This window comes from Haliotis rubra, unplaced genomic scaffold (genome assembly GCF_003918875.1).
Source record: "Haliotis rubra isolate DU_JTF1 unplaced genomic scaffold, ASM391887v1 Scf698, whole genome shotgun sequence".
Taxonomy (NCBI): domain Eukaryota; kingdom Metazoa; phylum Mollusca; class Gastropoda; order Lepetellida; family Haliotidae; genus Haliotis; species Haliotis rubra.
The window spans coordinates 63,469-85,734 of NW_025767410.1; the positions used below are offsets into that span (position 1 = coordinate 63,469).

At 41.6% G+C, this 22,266-nt stretch overlaps 1 protein-coding gene across 1 annotated transcript in view; it reads left to right on the forward strand.

The window, feature by feature from the left end:
- Positions 1-22,266, forward strand: part of LOC124258547 (protocadherin Fat 4-like) — a 54,850-nt gene that overhangs the window by 18,575 nt on the left and 14,009 nt on the right. Inside the window, 23 exon segments of the mRNA XM_046692615.1 lie at positions 3-186; positions 673-1,214; positions 1,328-1,424; positions 1,677-1,822; positions 2,434-2,557; positions 3,431-3,679; positions 4,124-4,269; positions 4,386-4,482; positions 4,903-5,034; positions 5,452-6,198; positions 6,648-6,963; positions 7,151-7,266; positions 7,373-9,418; positions 9,848-12,467; positions 12,853-13,102; positions 13,218-13,299; positions 13,525-14,196; positions 14,861-15,188; positions 15,457-15,605; positions 17,172-17,343; positions 17,658-17,725; positions 17,835-17,911; positions 18,983-19,148. Of these exon segments, the coding sequence (XP_046548571.1) occupies positions 3-186; positions 673-1,214; positions 1,328-1,424; positions 1,677-1,822; positions 2,434-2,557; positions 3,431-3,679; positions 4,124-4,269; positions 4,386-4,482; positions 4,903-5,034; positions 5,452-6,198; positions 6,648-6,963; positions 7,151-7,266; positions 7,373-9,418; positions 9,848-12,467; positions 12,853-13,102; positions 13,218-13,299; positions 13,525-14,196; positions 14,861-15,188; positions 15,457-15,605; positions 17,172-17,343; positions 17,658-17,725; positions 17,835-17,911; positions 18,983-19,148 (9,526 nt within the window).

A 22,266-nucleotide genomic window follows, 5' to 3' on the forward strand; every position in this document is an offset into this window, starting at 1 on the left:
AGGTTCTACCAGAGAATGAAGGCACACCGGCATGGGGAACGTTCGTGCCTGCGTTCGTATCAGGAACACCGTATCCCGTGTCAGAGAATGCCAACGTCGGTACATCTGTTGTTACCATAGCAGCAACAGATTCAGATGCTGGGAATGATGGCACAATCACGTACACACTGGTGACAACAACTGGAGGTGGGGGAAACTGTTTGCAATTGAGTCTCATATCCTTTACTTCATTTCCATCCATCATTTCTTGTTTATGTTTGACATATAGTGTATTGTCCCAGTAGCCTTTAAAGGGGGATGTCGGCAATATCGTAAAACGTACAAACAGGTATTTACTTAATATAACCTTCTTTGCGTGAATCAACCATGCGATGCACGAATGAGAAATTGTGTCTTTTGACAACACCACACCTTCCTCATTCGGCATTTGTATTATGAGTGAGTGGGTGAGTTGAGTTTTACGCCGCACTCAGCAATATTCCAGCTATATAGCGGCGGTCCATTTGTATTACGTATTATTTGTATTATGCATTATTTTTCAAGGATATACAATTATGTCAATTTCATATGTGTTGATTAAATCATCCTCTCTTTCAAACTTACTTTCATGATGACAGAAATTAAAAGATCTTTTATTCTGATGACAAGGTATTATTATGTTTATATCTGCAGCTGGTGTAGGCACTGTAAGCGGGATTTTCCACTTGGATTCCGTGTCAGGGAAAATCTCAACAACTGCGTCCCTCGACCGTGAATCGGTTGCATCTTACGATGTGACAGTTCGAGCATCTGATGGAGGAACTCCTGCTAAGACAGTAGACCGAACATTCACAATCTCAGTAGCAGATTACAACGACAATGGGCCCGTCTTTACATCAGCCCCATATTCCAACTCTCCTCTGGAAACTGCAACGACAGCAGGTGCAACAATAGTAGCAGTAGCGGCAACAGATGCTGATGCAACGTCAACCTTGGCATATGCGATAGAGTTTGGGGACACTACTAGATTCCAGTTCGGTGCATCTGGTCTTGAACTGATAACTGCAATCAACCTTGACAGTCCAGCCAATGACCCTGACTACTATGTCCTCAGGATCATTGTGACCGATGGTGGAACACCGGAGCTGACTGGAACGACGTCTGTGACGGTATCCGTTGTGGCAGTCAATGACCACGATCCTGCATTTGCTGCTGGCTTCCCATCAACTGTCTCGGTACGTGGTGGTATTTTAAAATGTGACCCAGTAGTCTATATATTGCCACTTCATAATTATCCTCTTCATCTGCTATTTTGCCGTGTTAGCTTGTTAATTGACTGTTGTTTCAGTTTGCAGAGAACACCGCAGTAGGGACAGTAATTGATACTGTGGCCGCCACAGATCTTGATGCTGGCATCGACGGACAGATTACATATTCTATTACAAGTAAGGAAATATACTATCGTTTCAAGTATCTGTATCATCGCCGTCCTTTCTGGAATAATGGCGTGACACCAGGCATTTTGTTGACATCGGTTACATTTTTTTCATTTTATACCTGTGACTTTAATTATTTCAAACCACCTGTATTACAGATGGCAATACCAACACTGACTTCAGCATCGATCCGACATTTGGTATCATCACACTACAGAAACCTTTGGATTTTGAGACGACCCCCTTCCTACACGCTTCAAGTGACTGCTAGTGATGGCGGAGGCACTGTGAGGTCGGCAATAACAACAGTGACAGTCACAGTTACCAACATCAACGACAACTTGCCTTCCTGTGCTTCATATGCGGTTTACGTGACTGTGCTTGAGAGCAGCAGTGTCAATGATGCGGTATGTATGTTTGAGCTTTGTATCATTGTAGATTTGCACCTGATTATTATGCAACATGTCCATTGGGTGATTAGGAACTAATAATGGCACTCATAGTACATCTTTGCAAGTAATGTTTTGGAATGAAACATGTGCAATTTATATTATCAATATTGGTAATGTTTCGCCAGTGTGGCTTTCGTAAAACTGTCTTTGTCATCACATTTGTGAGTTTGTTTCCCTCAAAAGGACGAGTATGACTACATTCTTCGTAGTGGTAGTCATACTGACGAATGTGCTGCAAGGAAACATCCAAACAAACTAGAAGACCCTTGAACAGGTATCCTGAAGAGTTCCTGTCAAGTACTAAAACCTTACATCTCGAAACAGATGACATGCGATGTACTAGGCAAATTGTGAAGACATTGATGACACCACATGTCAGCAAAAGGTCCTTGCATGTCCTGATCTACCGGAGCACCCGCTCCACAATTTTCACAAAGAAAACTTTGTTTCTGGACAAGACAGAATCAGCAATCCACTTACTATGCCTACCATTGCAAGCTATATGATGTAACAAGGCTCCATTGTCAACATAGTGTGTTGTGTTGTAATGTGTCCACTGGTTGTAGGTGTCCACACTGACGTGTACAGATGCAGATGCGAGTGACGTCCTATCGTATACAATCACATCAGGGAACGGTGACGGAAAATTCGCTCTCAATGCTGCCAGTGGTACTATAACGCTGGCTGCAAGTAAGATGACATTGTATTGTCGGTGGTTCTTTCTTAAACATATAACTTCAGTGGGGCCTTGTATAGGTAGATGTTCAAGATGTGTAAAAGAGCAGCCTTTTGTGTTGTTACTTTATTAAATAAAAATCGAAACTTCACACTTGGAGAAACGAATTATTATGAAAATTGGTTGTACAAAGTAGTTAATATGGGTGAGTAACACAATACTCAGGCCTAGCCTGAGGTATCCGCCTATTTCAACTGTGGTGAACCACGCGGGGTGCATGCAGCACGCTCTTTCGTGAACACGCGACCGGGTGAACAAATTCAGGTCAGGTGAACAAAATTTCATTTGCCTTGCCACTAACACGTGTGCAAATGTTCAAATCTGGTGATTAGAAAAACACATTAACAATCCTTGAAAGATGCTTTAGGGAGGCATGCTTCTACTATGGCTGTTGCACGGGTGATGAGATGTAATACACTGACAATTCACACGTGTGCCTTGAAACAGGTGCGAAATCTGATCACCCCAGGTGAGGACGACCATGTTTGACGTCACATGCCTAGGACGATCAAATTACATTTGCGTAACCGCTGTACAACCGCAACGTCAACTCTTAAGGCACTGTTTAGGGGTGATGCGCGGATCTGAACAAGCTCCAATGCAGATGGCTGGTCCCTGTGAAATGCAATCGGACTGCTGTTGACTGGGGAGGGTGCAGCAAACGCAACTAAATGCCTAATCCTGTTTCAGTGTACGACCATTACCTCCATAAACCATATGTATCCACTGACAACGCACTTTGTTCTATAGGGGTATGTCTAGGATATAACGTAACATGTATGACGTTTGTACAGCCTGTTGGTGTAAATTGTGGTATGTTTTTTCAGCTGTGGACTACGATTCTGCCACAACATCTTACACCCTGCAGATACAAGTCAGTGACGGGACCAACTCCAGGACTGTCACTGTTTACGTAAGTGTCGGTGCTGTAAATGAAGCCACGCCCACCTTTGCAACACCATTCCCTGCAGTGTCTGTATCTGAGAGTGACTCTCCTGGAACTACAGTCCACACCTACACTGCCGCAGACTCCGACTACGTTCCCCACGCTGTCACAACGTATGCTATCAGCACTGGTGAGCAACTTCGTCGATATGCTCAGTGATATGTATTTTTTGCCATACAATCAGAAATGTAAAATTCTGTTGATAGATATCTTTCATGTAGTTTAACTTTATATGTGTACAACATATCAATGAACAGTATCCTGTAGTTAACATCCATACATAGTTTTCCAGAGTTGTTTCAAACATCGTAAATGCTTGCATTTACTTTCAATATTGACTTGTCCGGAAGGACAAAATTCCGGTATGTGACCACTCGCTTGACAAGGATTCAGACTATGTCAGTATATACAGTTGTACATGACGTATTACAACTGTACTTTATATACCCGAGTGTAAATTTCTTCCAAATTACCTATTGTTGAAAATATCAAGTTATTGGCCAAATAACTTCTCATTGAAAAACATCAAGATTTGTGTCAAGATTTGTGCATTTCGTCTTCGAAATATATTCAGTAACCCAAGGAGGCCTGTCCCTGTTCAGCATAGACCCGTCCTCTGCTGTCATCACCCTGGCCTCCAGTGTGGACTACGATGCTCTTCCTGCTGGCACCAAGTTCTATCTCCTCACCCTCACAGCTACAGATGGCGGCGGACTTCAGGCAAGTGTCACATATGTATGCACATGTATATCCCATAACAGCTGACTGTGTTCATAACGGGTTGTTGATCCATTTAGTACATACATATTTATTTGTTGTCTTTGTCGGTCTTGTAGGGGACTGGCACGGTAACAGTCAGTGTGACAGACGTCAATGACAACATCCCCTCCTGCACTCAATCCAGTTGGTCCCAGAATGTTGCAGAGGATGTCGGTAAGACTTTATACACGTGGAGTGAGTGAGTTTAGTTTTACGCCGCACTCAGCAATATTCCAGCTATATGGCGACGGTCTGTAAATAATCGAATCTGGACCAGACAATCCAGTGAGCAACAGCATGAGCATCGATCTGCGCAATTTGGAACCGATGATATGCGTCAACCAAGTCAGCGACCCTGACCACCCGATCCCGTTAGTCGCCTGCTACGACAAGCATGGGTTACTGAAGACGAATATTCTAACCCGGACCTTCGCGGGTCTTTTTATACACGTGGAAGTGTCGTAAGCTACACCAAAACGTTATTTGTCGTCAATTTTGTTTTTGCTTTACCTTTCAGGATGTTGTTATTGTTTTCCGCACACTGTATTATTCATGTCCATTAGAATTAATGGATTCTTATTTGCTCTGCTTCAGCTACATTTCCAACGACACTTATTGCAAGTTTGGGATGCTCAGATGTTGAAGATGGAACATCACTGACCTACACTCTTGTGCAAAGTCCAGGTTCTCACTTCGGCGTAACAGCAGGCGCTGTAACAATAACAAGTGAGTTAAATGTGATAACAATATCTATAGGTGACTGGACGTATGTTTCACTTTCATATTTGAGCTGTAGGTAGGTATGTCATCTTAAAGTGCAATACATTAAGGGTGGATGTGCGATTAAAACCATTTTTATATTCATAAGACATAATGGCATTCTGACTAGATTATTGGCATGTGTTTATAAATCACTACCAAATCGCGATGGCACCATTGTTCCCAAAGACTTCACACGCAGCAGAGATTACAGACCTTAACCAAATCTTTTTGGCTGTTATGACTATCACTCTGGTACCAGTATTTGTTCGTCCTTCAGATCTACATTTTAGACACAACGAATCTATATGTATCCTGTGAAAGGGTATCGAAAACATCTGAGTCATCTTAGTTTTCATAATGAAACTTATTTGACTATTTCAGGTGCTGTTGATTACGAGGCAAACACTGGCCATACTTTGACCATCACAGTCTCTGACACCGGAAGTCCTGTACAGTCAACAACAGTCACTGTTAACATCAACGTTGTCAATGTCAACGATGGCCCACCAACATTTACTGGAACATTTTCCGCCACCATTGCTGAAGACAGCGCCATTGGGATATCCGTTGCTGATGTTGTAGCCACAGACCCTGATGGAAATAATGCTTTTGGAAGTCCTGTTTATTCTATTCAGGGTGGTGACCTCAGTAATCAGTTTAGCATAGATTCAAATACAGGGAGAGTGTCGACTATTGCTAACTTGGACCGAGAAACAAAAGCTAGCTATGATCTCGTCATCAAAGCCACGGAAAGTGGAGACATTGGGACTGCCACAGTTACACTTACTGTAACAGTCACAGATGTAAACGACAATACACCATCTTGCTCTCAGAATTCCTTCGTTGTGACAGTCAGTGAAGCCGAGGTCGCCGGATTCGGTGTCAACACATTCACGTGTACTGATGCTGACACTACTGGAACTGTAACATACACCTTGTCAACTGGAAATACGATCAAGTTCGAAATGAGTTCAAATATTCTTCAGTTGAAGTCACCCCTTGACTTTGACTCTGGTGTGACAAAATATGATGTAATTGTTACAGTATCTGACACCACAAATAGCGTGTCTATCCCCGGAACAATTCATGTTGGAAACGTCAATGAGGCTCCGCCAGTGTTTTCACCAGGTAAGTAGTCTCACATATAAAACTGAATTAATAGAGAGGGAATACCTTTCAAAGCCAAATATTCAGATCTCAGAGTACTCCTTCTTGAGATAGATAATGTAAACACATTTTTGGAAAGTTACTTAGAATCAGATCTTGGACAAGCAATATTTTAAATATACATCTGGGATTTTGGAAATTTGATGCATATGTCGGCCAAATATTCCGCTCACCTTTCAGTTTCATGTTGCCGTTTCATCCTCAGATTCATGTGTACTCATATATGAGCACCTTGCTTTGACATTTTTAAAAAAGGCTTCCCAAGAAAGTGATCTGTGATTATTCAGGGTTCTTCTGCAGCCATTTTAGCTTTTCACAACATGCATTGTTAATTTCACACCCAGTGGTATATCTAGTGGTATATTTCAGTTGCTGTTCACTACAAACATATTTTTGCTTTGTTACTATAGTGATATATCCAGTATCCCACAGTGAGAATCTGGCACTGGCCTCCACAATAGCACAGGTAACTGCAACAGATGCAGACTCCGCCTCCACTTCAGATGGACAAATCACGTATGCCTTTGTAGCTTCGTACCCTTTGTTTGCGCTGGACTCAACCTCAGGCGTCATCACGCTTGTGTCATCACTGGACAGAGAGACGGATGCAACTCACGACCTCCTGGTTACAGCAACAGACGGAACAACCACAGTAACTGCCACTGTCAGTTTGACCGTCACAGATGAAAATGACAACACTCCTGTGTTTGGTTCTGGATCGTACAGGTACTTATACACCCTTTTCCCTCTACGTCGCACACTGATGACTCTCAACAGATGCTATGCCACTGACTCCACTCATCTTGTATTGGACCCAAACCATTATCAGACACAAAAGTATTTTTGATATATCCATGGAATTCAAGACATTAATACTAATGTCTCCGTGATTTGTCATCTGTTTTCTCTACAGTGGCAGTGTGTCTGAAGCGGATGCTGTTGGAGCTAGTGTCGTGGTCACCGTTGCTGCAACTGATACTGATGACCCTGCAACTGGAGGAAATGGACAAGTAACATACTCGATTATCGGTATGTAAAATGTAAAGCATTATCAATACTAAGTGTGTCTTATGCTAATGTTCTTTTGGAGTTTTTTCGGAAACCATTGTAAAACACATCACCTCATTTGTTACAGGTGGAAATACGAACAGTGACTTTACGATCGATGTCAGCAATGGCGAGATAAGAACAGCCAAGTTGTTAGACTATGAGACAGCTGTGTCCCACTCTCTGACAGTGAAGGCAGTCGACAGAGCAGGGGATGCACAATCCAAGTCCGCTACCACAGTTGTATCAGTTACAGTCACTAATGTGAATGAGCATAACCCAGTGTTTACCCCAACAACTATCATCAAGTCAGTCCCTGAAAACACAGCTATTGGGACGCTCATCCATCAGATCCTTGCAACGGATGCCGACAGTGGCACAGATGGAGATCTGACTTACTCCATGGCAACACACGCCACATTTGCCCTTGCATCTGATGGTGCTCTCACCCTCAAAGATAATCTTGACTTTGCAACTGCCAGTACATACTCACTTACTGTGACAGCAACTGATGGTGGAACACCAGCTAGAAGTTCAGACGTCACTGTGACAATCAACGTCGTTGACGACAACAACAACACACCAACATGCTCCCCTAGCTCCACGACTACCATTCAAAGAGAAGACTACACTGGCAATGTAGCTACTTTGACATGCACAGACCTGGACACAGGAGCAAGTGGTACACTCTCCTACATTATAGAATCCGTGAATGCTGTTGCTGGGAGTGGTTCGTTTTCTGTTGATGCGAGTGGTGTTGTTTCTACAACAGGTTTGGATTATGAAACTGCCACTTCACATTCAATTATAATAAGAGTTGAGGATGGTGGTGTTCCTGCCCGAACAACATCAGCTACAGTCATTGTGTCAGTGACAGACGTCAACGAGGCTGCTCCAGCATTTCTTGGAACGCCATTCAACCCTTCTATGGCAGAATCAGAGGCAGTAGGATTTACAATACTTGCAGTGACTGCAACTGATGCTGACACTGCAAATAGTGTTACATATTCCCTGACAGACACAACGAACTTAATCATAGGATCTGCCACCGGAGTAATAACTCTGAAGGTTCAACAAGACAGAGAAACCAATCCAACTGTGATTGTTGATGTATGTGCTACGGATTCAGGCACAGTTGATGCAATCAAATCAACGTGTGAAACTTTGACACTCACTATAACAGATGTCAATGATAACCTGCCAGTGTTTAATCCATCAACATATACAACAAACGTTGACGAGAACACACCCACAGGGACGACTGTGATTACAGTAACAGCAACAGATGCTGATGCTGCAGGTTTTGGAACTATTACCTATTCCATAGAAAGTGGCAACACGGGCACTGTTTTTAGTATTACAGCCGGTGTTATTACAATTACTGACAACACTGGCTTGAACTTTGAGACGACCCAACTCTTCACTCTCACAGTGAGGGCCACTGATGGTGGGGGACAGACAAGTGACGTCATCGTGTCCATATCTGTCAATCCTATCAATGAAAATTCTCCAACGTTCACCCCTGCTTCAAGCACAGAAACTGTCCCTGAGAACAGTGTAGTGGGGCACGTTGTTATTGACCTTGATGCCACGGATAATGATTCTGGACCAGATGGACAAGTAACCTACAGTATCATATCAGGATCACTTGGGAAGTTCATAATTGATCCATCGACTGGCGTCGTGACTGTAAGCGACGTACTTGATGCTGAATCTGTGTCATCATACACTGTTACAATCCAGGCAACGGATGCTGGAACTAATCCATCACCCCTGAGTGGTACCTACATCCTAACGGTGTCAGTGACTGATGTGAATGATGCAACACCATCTTGCACTCAGGCATACTACGCAACTGCCATAACGGAATCAACAGCGCCAACAACATCCGTTCAACAAATTGTGTGTTCAGACTTAGATATAAACGCTCCTAACAATGTGCTCAGTTATGCCAAGATTGCAGGGGATCCAGGTAACCTGTTTGATGTGGATGCTTCTACAGGACTGGTCTCTGTTGCTGCAGCAGCATCCTTTGATAGGGAGACGACTGCGTCATACCTTCTGAATGTTACTGTCACAGATGGTGGAGCCACAGCACTTTCTGCAGTCATCCATGTCTTTGTCAGCATCACAGGTAGGTGGTGTGAGCAAGCACAAATGCATTGTAAATAGGAACTAGATCGTTTTGCTCATCATTGTGTTAGTATATAGGAACAAAGTACACATATTATTATTTGCTGTTTTATCTTTTTATAGACGAGAATGACAACACCCTGCGTTTGGCCAGAACCCGTACACGCCCAGCGTAGCTGAAGATGCTAGCCCTGGAACAGCTGTTGTGACAGTAGCAGCAACAGATGCAGATGCTGGATCGAATGGTAGTCGGCCATGTTATAGATTAAAGTATTTGATTGGAATTGGATGAGCCATGTTCAGCCACCAATATCCTAATGCCATCAAATCACTGATATCTCCAGAAATATGTATTTGTATAATCTATCAATCAATTCAAGAGTTTAATCACTTCATAATTCTCTAATGTATATTTTGTTGTCTTTTTCAGGAGATGTAGTGTACTTCATATCAACAGGAAATTCACTGGGCCACTTTACTGTGGACTCTGTGACAGGAGTAGTGTCTGTTCAGGCATCTCTTGACAGGGAGTCATTATCTTCATATGTTTTGGAAGTAAGGGCCCAGGACAAAGGGACCCCCACAAGTCTTACTGGAACGTCTACTGTCTCGATAACTGTAACTGATGTCAATGACAACTATCCTCTTTGTACCTCATCTGTATACTCTGGCAGTGTACCAGAAGATGCTGCTCTATCCACGTCTGTTACCACTGTGTCCTGTCCGGATGCTGATGTTCCTCCTAACAATAACGTTGTGTACACAATCACAGCAGGCAACACTGGTAGTGTATTTGCTATTGGATCTACATCAGGAGTGGTCACAGTCAATGCAGGTCTTGATGCAGAAACACTGAGTGCGTACAGCCTCACAGTACAAGCTTCAGATGGAACCCTTACTACCGATGTCATTGTAACAGTCACAGTATCTGATGTCAACGAGCATGACCCAGTCTTTGCTCCACCCGGACCCTATTCCGAGTCATTCAGTGAGGACACAGCTTTAGGAACTACGATAAAGAACATTAATGCAAATGATAATGATATTTCCAATTCTGTTCTATCATTCAGCATAACTCTAGGAAACGCAGATAACAAATTTTGGATCGATCCAACATCGGGGACTGTTGTTCTTCAGGGGGCTCTTGACCGGGAAACCACAGACACATATTCCTTGACAGTAGAAGTTGCTGATGGAACAGGAGCTGGAAGTCGCACAGCAACAACTCAGCTGACAGTTTTAGTCCTTGATGTAAATGACAATGATCCAATTTGTGCTCCTTCCAATTATATCAACACACTACCAGAAGATTCCAGTATTGGAACAACTGTTAGTAGTCTAACATGTTCTGATGCTGATTCCTCTACCCCCACCCTGGCTTACAGTATCACAACGGGCAATGGAGAGGGTAAATTTACCATCGATGCTGCTTCTGGGGTGGTTACCATATTTGCGTTGCTTGATTATGAAACTACAACTTCCTACAACTTGGAAATTCAAGTATCCGATCAAGGGGGTACTGCACGAGTTATCACCGTTCCTGTAACTTTAGATGTGACACCTGTAAATGAAGCAGCTCCAGTATTTACTCCAGTTACGCCTGTACCTATTCAGGAAGATGTCTCTATAGGATCTGTTGTGTACACAGTAACAGCTACAGATACCGATAAGGGTTTACTTCATGGAACGGTTAGGTATTCAATACCATCTGGCAATGATCTTGGTCATTTTAGTATTGATGAAGGAACGGGAGAAATTAAAACTGTTGGTAATTTAGACAGAGAAAGCACTACCTCATACACTTTGAGAATCCGTGCCACTGATGACTTTGCTAGTTCAGGGGCTGAGCGTAGTGCTGAGGTGGATCTCAGTATAACAGTTGGTGATGTGAATGATAACATCCCTGTGTTTGTACCAATCCTCTACATCAAAGATGTTCTTGAGACAGCTCCAAGTGGATCTACAGTTGCAGTTGTGACTTCCCGAGATGATGATGATGTTCCAAATGCAACACCCGTGTACTCCATTGTTTCAGGAAATACGGGAAGTGTATTCAACTTTGTGGCAAACGAACTTCTCTCAAATGCAGCCTTAGACTTTGAAACTTTGACAATGTATGATCTTGTCATACAAGTTTCAGATAGTGGAACACCACCATTGACATCAAATGGCAGAATCATCATAAATGTACTATCCCAAAACGAGTTTGCTCCGATTCCTGCTGTCCCCAATGATAGCATCACAGTGAGCGAGCTAATCCCAGTAGGAACCAACTTCTACAATGCAAGTGCTGCAGATGGTGATTCAGGAACTGATGGGGAATTCTCTTGGAGTATCACAAATGGAAACATCCCTGAGCTTTTCTTCTGCAGTCCACAGTTAGGAGAACTGTATACATCGTCCGTTCTCGATTACGACACACCTCCCAACACTCACAACATTACCGTTGAAGCACAAGACAAAGGTGGTCTGACCGGGTCATTCTGGCTTGAAATTGTACTTCAGGATGAAAATGATGAGTATCCAGTATTTACTAAATCTATATATACTCCTCTCTTGAATGAAAATGTAGCGATTGGTCAGTCAGTAGAAACGGTAACCGCCATTGACAAAGACTCGGGTACAAATGGTCAAGTTACATATTCAATAACATCTGGAGATGGACAAGCATATTTTGCAATTGACTCCTCCAGTGGTATTATTACAACAACACAGAACATCGACTATGAGACAAAACATGTTTTCTTCCTAATTCTACAAGCAATAGATGGTGGAACGCCTGCTCTATCTACTGTTGGAGTCGTCAGGGTGACGGTTGTTGATCTTAACGATAATGCTCCTACATTTACACCTGACTTCTTTACTCAAAGTCTGTCAGAAGATGCTACTTTGGGAACAAGTGTGACGACTGTCTATGCCACAGACGCTGACTCATCTGCTAACAATAACAACGTCTTCACCTACAGTCTCACTGATGCCTTTTTCGAAGTCAATACAGGATCTGGGCAAATATCTACAAAAGCTTTGTTAGACAGAGAAACTATTCCCAGGTACTGTGTCTATATACACTTACCCTCTGAACAATCAAGGTATATAACAGTTAGAATAGTGATATTTATGACTGGATTCTGGGTGAGAATTGATCTTCAGTAACCCATGCTTGTCGTAAGAGGCGACTAACGGGATCGGGTGGTCAAGCTCGCTGACTTGGTTGACGTGTCATCGTATCTCAAGCTGTTGATCGATGCTCAAGCTGTTGATGACTTGATTGTCTGGTCCAGACACGATTATTTATAAACCGCCGCAATATAGCTGGAATATTGCTGAGTGCGGACTTCAACAATTACCAAGCAAATATGACTGAATAGTCTATACACTTTTATCTAATTGACTCAATGAACAGTAAGAATTCTAAATGTTCCTGATATGTTTCAGCCACAATTTAACAATTTTGGCCATCGACCAGGTAACACCAGCTAATACAGGAACAGCAGTTGTGACAGTCAACCTCCTCGATGTAAACGATAACAAACCTAACATCACGGGAAGTTACTCAACTAATCTGAGTGAAGACATAAGTTCTGGAACCATTGTCTTCACTATTGCAGCCTCTGACATAGATAGTGGTGTGAATGCTGAACTTGTGTTCTCTATCGAGTCTGGAAACACTGATGGAGATTTCAAGGTCTGTAATCATTGTATCATATATATCCATGTTGCATATATAACGTAATTATATGTTATGACAATAGACCAGTCATAATCGGCATATTTAATGCAGTGTGAAATTGTTATTTCAGATTGAAATTGGGAAGTGGTATTGTTCAAGTTCAGAATTCACTGGACAGGGAGAGAACCGCCTCCTACAACCTCGTCATCCATGTAACGGATAAGGGAACCCCTCCACTCACTGCTTCTGTTACCACTACAATAGTGATTGATGATATCAATGACAACAATCCAGTCTTCAAACAGTCTTTCTACACATTTAACATAGCCGAAAATGTTCCTTCAGGGTCATCTGTTGGGACAGTAGAAGCTACAGATAAGACAGCCTAATAAATGCAGCACTGACATATGAAACTGTTGTCTTCTGGACTGGTGAAGCGTCCCATTTTGTCCTCGACCTTTCATCTGGAGTGATCACTACAGCAGGGAATCTGGACCGAGAAACTATTGACACATACAGTTTCAGATGTCGTGCCAAAGATGGTGGAACTCCTCAGTTAACTGGAGATGTTAATGTGACCATCGTGATTGATGACTTAAATGATAACCCACCTGTCTTCAACTCGTTACGGTATACAGGATCTGTAAATGAAAACACAGCAGCAGGAACGAGCATATTAACTGTTACAGTCACCGATGCAGACGCCCACAATGGTGCCATAACTCTGTCAATCGATACTTCAACTCCTGAAGGGGTCAGAGGTGACCAGTTCCTAACAGTTGATTCTGCCTCAGGTATTGTAAGTGTCAAGTCAGTTATGGACAGAGAGGTGGACGTGGACTTCAATGTAACCATTTTAGCAGTTGACAATGGGACAGTTCCCCTGACTGCTTCAGCTGTGGTGTACATCACAGTTATCGATGAAAATGACAATGCTCCTGTCTTCAGCTCTACATTTTACAACACTGAGATTGCCTACACTGGCACCTGTGACAACACTATTGTGACTCTTACTGCCACTGATGCTGATTCTGGATTAAATGGACAGGTGTTCTACGTCTTTTCCCAGAACCCTTATGGATTTTTCTTTGCTGTTGGTGCCAGTTCAGGTATTTATATCTATTTATCCATGACGTGATATGGCTGATGTAGTTCCACTATTTATAGTCTTGACTGAAGCAGTATGTTCGTTTCTATTAATGTGAATCTAGTGCATACATATCTCGAACAAGACTGCTAATATACTAACCTAGAATATGCACAACTAACCACACATTGAGGCCGTTACCATTCAGTTTTACACAACACTAACAAAATAGACGCGAAAAGTTATCGAACACTAACCTGCAGACACAATGATACACAACAATACACAACACTAACCATACAGACAAAATACTCCACAACACTACCAATATTGACACAACGTTATCAAACACTAACCTGCAGACATGATGATACAGATCACTAACTATATTGACAGAATGTCACACAACACTAACGATAAAGACACGATATCGAACGCTAACCATGTAGATACAATGATACACATCACTAACCATGCAGACAAAATGTCCCTTTTTTCCCAGAGCCAGTATGTGTTCTTCTTAGCGGCCGATGCTAGTTTAGGTAATGCAAACCATTTATCAATCAACGTTAGATTGTGTCACTCTTTACATGTTTTAATAATGTACAGTCTGAGTGTCATAACACTGGTTCACATATTCCAAAAAGGCGGCATGTTCAATTCATGTAAATATCTATTGTATCTAGGTGTTGTGACGCTACAGACCCCAGTATCAGTCAACACCAAGTATGTTCTGGAAGCCTCGGGGAACGATGGTGGTGTTCCTTCACAATCAACCAGCCCGGCAGCATCAATTCGGGTGGATACATTCGACCCCAATACAGTGGCCGTCGTTATCAAACTTGGCATAAGCAAAACAGATTTCCTCCTCAGACAGGATCAGTTTGTGTCCCAGTTCAAGGCGGTGATGTCATCCAGATATCCTTCATGTCTGGTACGGATCTGGTGCATCACGGAGAGGTCAGGCGAGACGGCAGTAGCAGCACCAACACGGCGGAGACTCCTCACCTCAAGGTTATTTAAATAACTAAGGTGGACACTAATGACATGGAAATGTATAAGGCCACTACAAATTCAAGAACTGAACGAGTTCTCTAAATGCTTCTAAAAAATGTCAACACATTTTATATAAATCCTCCACAAAATGTCATCCCAATTTATATAAATCAGAATTAGAGCGTTAACCATGATCTGTGTAAATGAAACCCAACTGAGGCAGATCCTCTGGTACTTTTGCTCTGTAGATACTATTTAACAGTGCCTGTGGTATGCTCTCTTTCAGTCCAGTCGATATCAGCCTCGTGGTTGTTGCGGACAACTCGACTGAGTCGGCAAGCAACCTAGCCCAAGGCAAGACTTTCGTTACTTCCAGTGATGTCACCAGTGTTGTTGCATCTGACCCGTCCGGGACTCCATCACCAGCACTGCAAGGTGGGTTATCATGACATGCAATGATTTATTTACCAAGCAAATGGCAACCATGTGAGATTCAGCACGTTTAAAGCCCATGCGTCGTCATTGCTAACTCCATAGCTACATCAAAAGCCTCTAACCGCAGATATCGATGGGATCTCCTCTTAGTAATGACAAAACATCAGCCGCAGAAGATAAAATATTTCTTGTTCCTTGTCTTTTGCGTCGTCTGTCGGTCACATGACATTGATCTCTGCCTGAGTGCAATCATTTATAGTGAGTGAGAGTGTTTGGTTTTACGCCGCATTCAGCAATATTCCATACATATCACGACATAGGACCCCAGAAATGGGCTTCACACATTGTACGCATGTGGGGAATCGAACCAGGGTCGTAGGCGTTACGAGCGAACGAACGCTTTAACCACTGGGCTACCCCACCGCCCAAGAATCATTTATGAAACAGCATACAACATCATTCTTCCGTCATCAGTTGCTGATCAGTTTCGACTGAGTGTGTCAAAGTAATGAAGCTTCACGTGTTTTTCTTCTGTGACCGTGAAGGCGGTGAACAGCATATTAACCGATTTTATGGCCGCTTCATTCGACAGAAATAAGAAATACGAGCAATCAATACATTAAGGGAAATTTACGGATTATCGGCTTTTACATCGAGAGGATATTTGGTGTAAAAATACGTTTGTTGTTTGTAACAGTGAAATCCTCATAATGAGAATTACCATGAACATTGTTCCTTATTATAAAGCCACAATACAAAGTGTTTAGTCATGCTCACTGGGGGTCGGTTCTATTAATCTGAGGTTCATGTGTCTCAAGAGACATCAAGTGATATACTAAAAGCCAGAAATGTAAGTTTAGCCTTTGATTTAACATTTCAGCGAGACATTTTGAGGGCGAGGTCCACATATAATGTATTTCCTGAATCGTTCCAATCACATTGCTGTCAAATGGGACAGAAATGTCACGTTTATACACTATTTCATTGGTTGCCTCCAAAAGGACAAGATCAGGTTTATTAGCAGGAATTTGTCTCAGGTTGTATGGGGGCTTTTTCCGAAGACGTTTAAAAGCACCATTTTCCGTGACGCCTTGAACATGGACAATCCATAGCCATGGCGATGCATGTAATTGAATCATGCTTTTATATGTTGCTTCTGCCAAGGAAGGACATCCACTGACAAGGCAGTGGACAGTCTCCGTGCCTTCATTGCTCAGTCGACATTTCATGTGAACATTTTCTTTAAGAATGACATCTTGACGATTGCGACTGGGAAGCGGCTGGTCCTGAGCAGCAAAACGAAAACCCTCCTTTACATGTCTAAGACCAGCCGACTTCATCCAGTGAAGGCGTCAATGGGATTTTTTTCTTTTCGGTGCAAAAATGCCCGTGAAGTGTTTATTCACAGAAAACTTCTCCATAAGTGACCGACTTTGGCAGACTTGGTGATTGATTTCACCTGATTTACTCGATCAAGGACAAAAATATTTGATTTACATCATGAAAATTGCATACTTGCATTTCATAACTCTTTTTAATTCATATATTATTTTTCGCGTTATGTAGGGTCAGCTTGGGACTACTTTGTCATCCAGAACGCCGGTCCCTTCTCTGAGACTGTCACCCCCTGGCATCAGACAACAGTCGGTATCGTCTTCATCGTCATTGCCAGCATCCTGGCTGCTGTGCTCATCGGCACCGTCATCTTCGCCATCCTCTGGTACAGGAAGAAGAGAAGGTTTGCATATTTAATATGGAACACTTTCAGATTTGCTCTTTTTCTTGACCAAAAGGAATTTGAAAATGAAATTCGAGAGTACAGTGGTCCATTGACCGGGATAAATCTGTTGTACTTTGTTAGTTAGTATCAGGGTAAGGGAATATGCACACAATGGTATTATGTTTATTGTTGTTCCTGCTGGTGATGTTGTTTTTCCTGTTGTTTTACTGTTATTATAAACATAAGAACAATAAGAGCATATCTACAAGAATGAATGCGTCAGGTCATGCCTTTGCTAATCTGCACTGTAAAACTTGGCGTTCTTGTTGCAGACCGATAACACCGACAAAACAGCCCGAGAGAAAAGAACAGAATCAGAACAGGTTCTTCCAAACTAAACGTAAGCATAACGAAACATTACACCTGCCTGCCAGCATAAAGAAGCATTATACCTACTGGTCAGTTGATGCAACAGCCTATATATAACTTCTCTTTTGACTTCTCTGCAGCAACTGTCCCAGATCTTGACGTGAAGAAAACGAAGCAGTATCCACCGGCTGCGTTTGCCGCTGTTCCCAGGACGCCGGTATGTGATAATGATTCTGAGATTTTATGTGCACTTTCCGGCAAAAAGCGTATTTCGCACACGGCCGGTAGATGGCAGAATTCATTATTCATAATGATCAGCTGTCCTTGGTTCATGTCAGTTGGCTATTTTTGATTGTTTGTTTCTACCGGTTTTTACACCGCACCCAGCAATATTCCAGCTGTAAGACGTCAGTCTGAAAATAGGGTCTCGACCAGACAATCCAGTGACTGACATCAGTCTACGAATTCTATACCTTCCTATCAAATAAATCTATTTACACAGGATTACATTATCAATATCTACAAATATGGAGAAGCGAAAAAAGAAAATATACCTAAAAAGGTACTGCATATAAGCTTTCATATATTTCATACGTATATTGAATAATATAAATAAATACAGAATACCAAATGCCATATTCGAACATCAAATCATATAGACTCCAAGATGAAAAGGGTAGATGGAACAAAATACCATCAGTAAATAGATTATGCTCATTATGTGACACAAGAGATATCAGTGAGTTTTATTGTATTTTAATCTGTCCTCGGTTTACAGAACAGAAATATTTGTATGTCGTTTTATTACCGTAAATATCCCAACGTTCCGAATTATAAATTGGTACTATCCGCTGAAAATCAGATGGTTGAACAAATTAATTACCTTTTGTCAATTTGTTATGCAAATATTTCGAAAACATGTTAATTTATATCTTAAAAGTGTATTTGTTTTGTTGCAACACTGTCTGTCCTCTTAATGCCATGATATTATGTATTTTTAGTATATATATATGTATATGCTCTTCTAATGCCCCACGCCTCTTACGACTGAAGATTCAAGATCACTTCTAATGTGGCCGGTTTCGATTCTTGATAGGGGTACAAGGTGGTGTGGTGTCATCGGCCACGATATCACTGGAATATAGTAACAGGGCCTTGTAACGCAAAAAAAAAAAACAAATAAAGGCATCAAGATATAAATTGTCACTAGCAGTGTCTCAGCACTATATGCAAGGATCCTATATTTGTATCTATATAGGGTATACAATGTTCTTTATATTCTCACTAGCCCCGGATGGAGACGGCTGAGGAAGAGTATTTCCGCCCCATGGAGACAAGAAGAACGTACAGTAACGTGAGTCCTCCGCGAACACCTCGCACTGTGCTGCTGTCTCCCAAACCAGCCGACCACATCGTCATCAGCAGACAGTTCGACGGAGCAGCTGTGGATCCAGGTAAGTCTGTCCATCTGACGAAACAATGGTGCAGTAATACCAACACAGAATCGAACAACGACTAGTCAGGGACGCTGTAGGAACGTAACTTGATTGCCGCTGCTGTCAGCACTATCGACAAAGGCTTACATAATGGAGTAGGACAGTATAAGCAATAATACACGTCATATGGACGCAGTGACAAGAGTTTCCATAGAAACGCCTAACTCTTTAGTCGCGTCTTGTTCTTGTCCGGCTGTTCAATTGTTTTTTTACGCGTTTATCTACTAATTGTTTTTACGACTAGCATTGGACAGTGGGTACATGTTCTTGCCCACAATTGCCATTAAGAAAAAATGTTTTCAAACGATAATATATTCATTTTCAATTAAAATAAAAAATTAAAATTTAAATATATTCTTCCTCAGATATATTTGTTTACACGGTATTGGTGTATTTTATAAAATGTGTTTTTAGGCTTCACACAGTTAATAGACAATATTATATAATCATAGAATCATAATCAATAAATTTAATGCATTAACATCGTCTTTATTATACAACTGATGTATGACAGATCAATCTTTGAGCAGCTATCACTATAGTAACCGGGTGTTTCATTACTTCCAGCTACTGGCAAAGTGTACGAGTACAATACTCGGACCTATGAGAGACGCTGGTTGTCGACACCGGAGGGCAAAGCAGTCGTAGCCAGAGACAGCAACGTGTAGAAACCGTCCTTGACACAGACACTGCAGGCAGCCTTGAGACTCTACATAGCAAGGGAGATAACTCGACTACTTCTGCCATAACCTGGATTCACAGCCTCAATCTCGATCGGTCTCTACCTACTGCAATAACTTTATGTAGATACTGAGAATCTTTGTAGACATGTATGTATGCTTTCGATGAATTAGATGCTTGGATTCAAGCACAGTTCCGTCCCTTACTGTCGAAACTTGTAGTGGGGAGTGGGGAATGATTGTAGTGGGGAGTGAGTGAGTTTAGGTTTACGCCGCACTCAGCAATATTCCAGCTATATGGCGGCGGTCTGTAAATAATCGACAGTGGACCTAACAATCGAGGTGATCAACAGCATGAACATCGATCTACGCAATTGGGATACGATGACATCTGTCAACCAAGCAAGCGAGCCTGGCCACTCGATCCCGTTAGTTGCTTCTTACGACAAGCAAGGGTTTCTGAAGATCAATTCTAAACCAGATGTTCACGGGTCTTATGATTGCAGACTGAAACCGGATTATATTTCTACGTGTGTCAGCAATGCTTCCCTTTCCGGTAAACGTCAGGGACCTGAATAATCTTTTCCCCCACATTTATTGACTCTGTAGCATATAACGGTTCATTAAGTCCTCTTACAGAGTTACGCCCAACTCACGACTTGGAGTCTTCCATCTTATGTTCCCTATATGACAACTGTAATCACCGATCAGTACACTGAGTTACGTCCCTTGATAACAAACTGACATATCACTACCTCACTGTCCCGAAGGACAGACACCCGTTACACTTATCTTACTGCTGTTTCTCATCTCAGGCCTGATTTTGTGTTCAGGTCAAAACGCACCACCTCACAATTTGTAAATTTATTTGTAAAACTGTTTCCTTATCAGTTTGGTAGCGTAGTGACAATGGCAAATTTTGTCTGAGTGTTTTTCATTTGTTACAGGATATTTTTCTCTTGTTTTGTACTTTGATCAAATATCGACTATGTTCCACAATTATGGATTATTGTAATGTAATATAGTTTGTTAATTAAGTTATGTTCTCACACGATCGTAATATCCGTCCACGTCCTAGTGAATCTCTATTTTGTTATTTCATCGTTATTTATATTCATATAGAAATTTATTTATTGAGATCTATGTTTTTAAAAGAATTGTTTGATGAAGACTATCTTTTTACTGTTGGATTGATATGTGATATTGTTGTTTATTTAGCTGTTTTCACTGTTCAATAAAATCTTTAGATGCTACGCACGCTTTGTCATGTTTTGGAACATATATGATACATATTTTAAGCTGTCGATGGAACTAGTTTTTCATGGAAACAGACAACAAACAAAAGCAAAATTTAGTCATGCAAAAAGCGACGATCAGAAGCAATTCACAACGGTTTAATCAACAGTTCACCTGCAGAAGTGGATATTTTCAGATTTGCCACCGGTGATCATTATATTCATTATGGAATTGGATATAAGATCAGAACATAACAATGCTCTGCATGTTCAGCCAGAAAACCGCGTGTGATTTCTATACACTCGGCTTGTCTCCTGGACTACTTGACCCGTACTTGTTACTGCACTTACATATAACCTCTGCCCTATAGAGAGAGAGGCTTTTATGAACGGCAGTGAAAATGAGCTCACATCACCGGTGTCTACGTTTTTGTGCGCGTGCTTAAGTGCGTGCATACGTATATAATCTCTAAAGAACTTAACACCCGATGTTGATGTAAAAAATAATACCGAAGTTATACCCCAAAAGAAGTTGAAGAACATCTCACATAACAACATATTCAGTCATTTGACAAAAATAAGATGAACCTTTACTTTGTTGGGAGTAGTAAACTTGTAATACAAATGGTCTCAAATATCCTGATGTATTGACAGTATGAACTGTGTTCAGTTGTTATCGAGAAAAATGCTGGATATTGACATACGATATCATGTATATGACATACGATATCATGTATATTGACATACGATATCATGTATATTGACATACGATATCATGTATTTTGAAATAATTTGCATGTAAAAGGTCCTACCTGGTGACGTCATGACTAGGAGGCTTTGCTGTATGAGCGATAAACATGTCTAAAACATGGGAAAATGTGTGACATTTATCTAAAAGCGTCGGTTCGTAAATGCCGGATTCGATTCTCCCGAAATGGTCATCATTTCAAACCAGTTTCTGGTGTCCTGCTGGGTTGTTTTGTGAGGGAACACAATTACAGCACGAAACTCAGGGTGAAACCCAGTGTCCCTCGCATTCATAAACTGAATTATTCAACCCTCTACCTCTAAACGCTGGGGTGATCAAGCAATTACACCCAATGGCCTATCTATGAATATAATCTATATTTCCACTTCAACTTGAGACTTCATTATATGAAA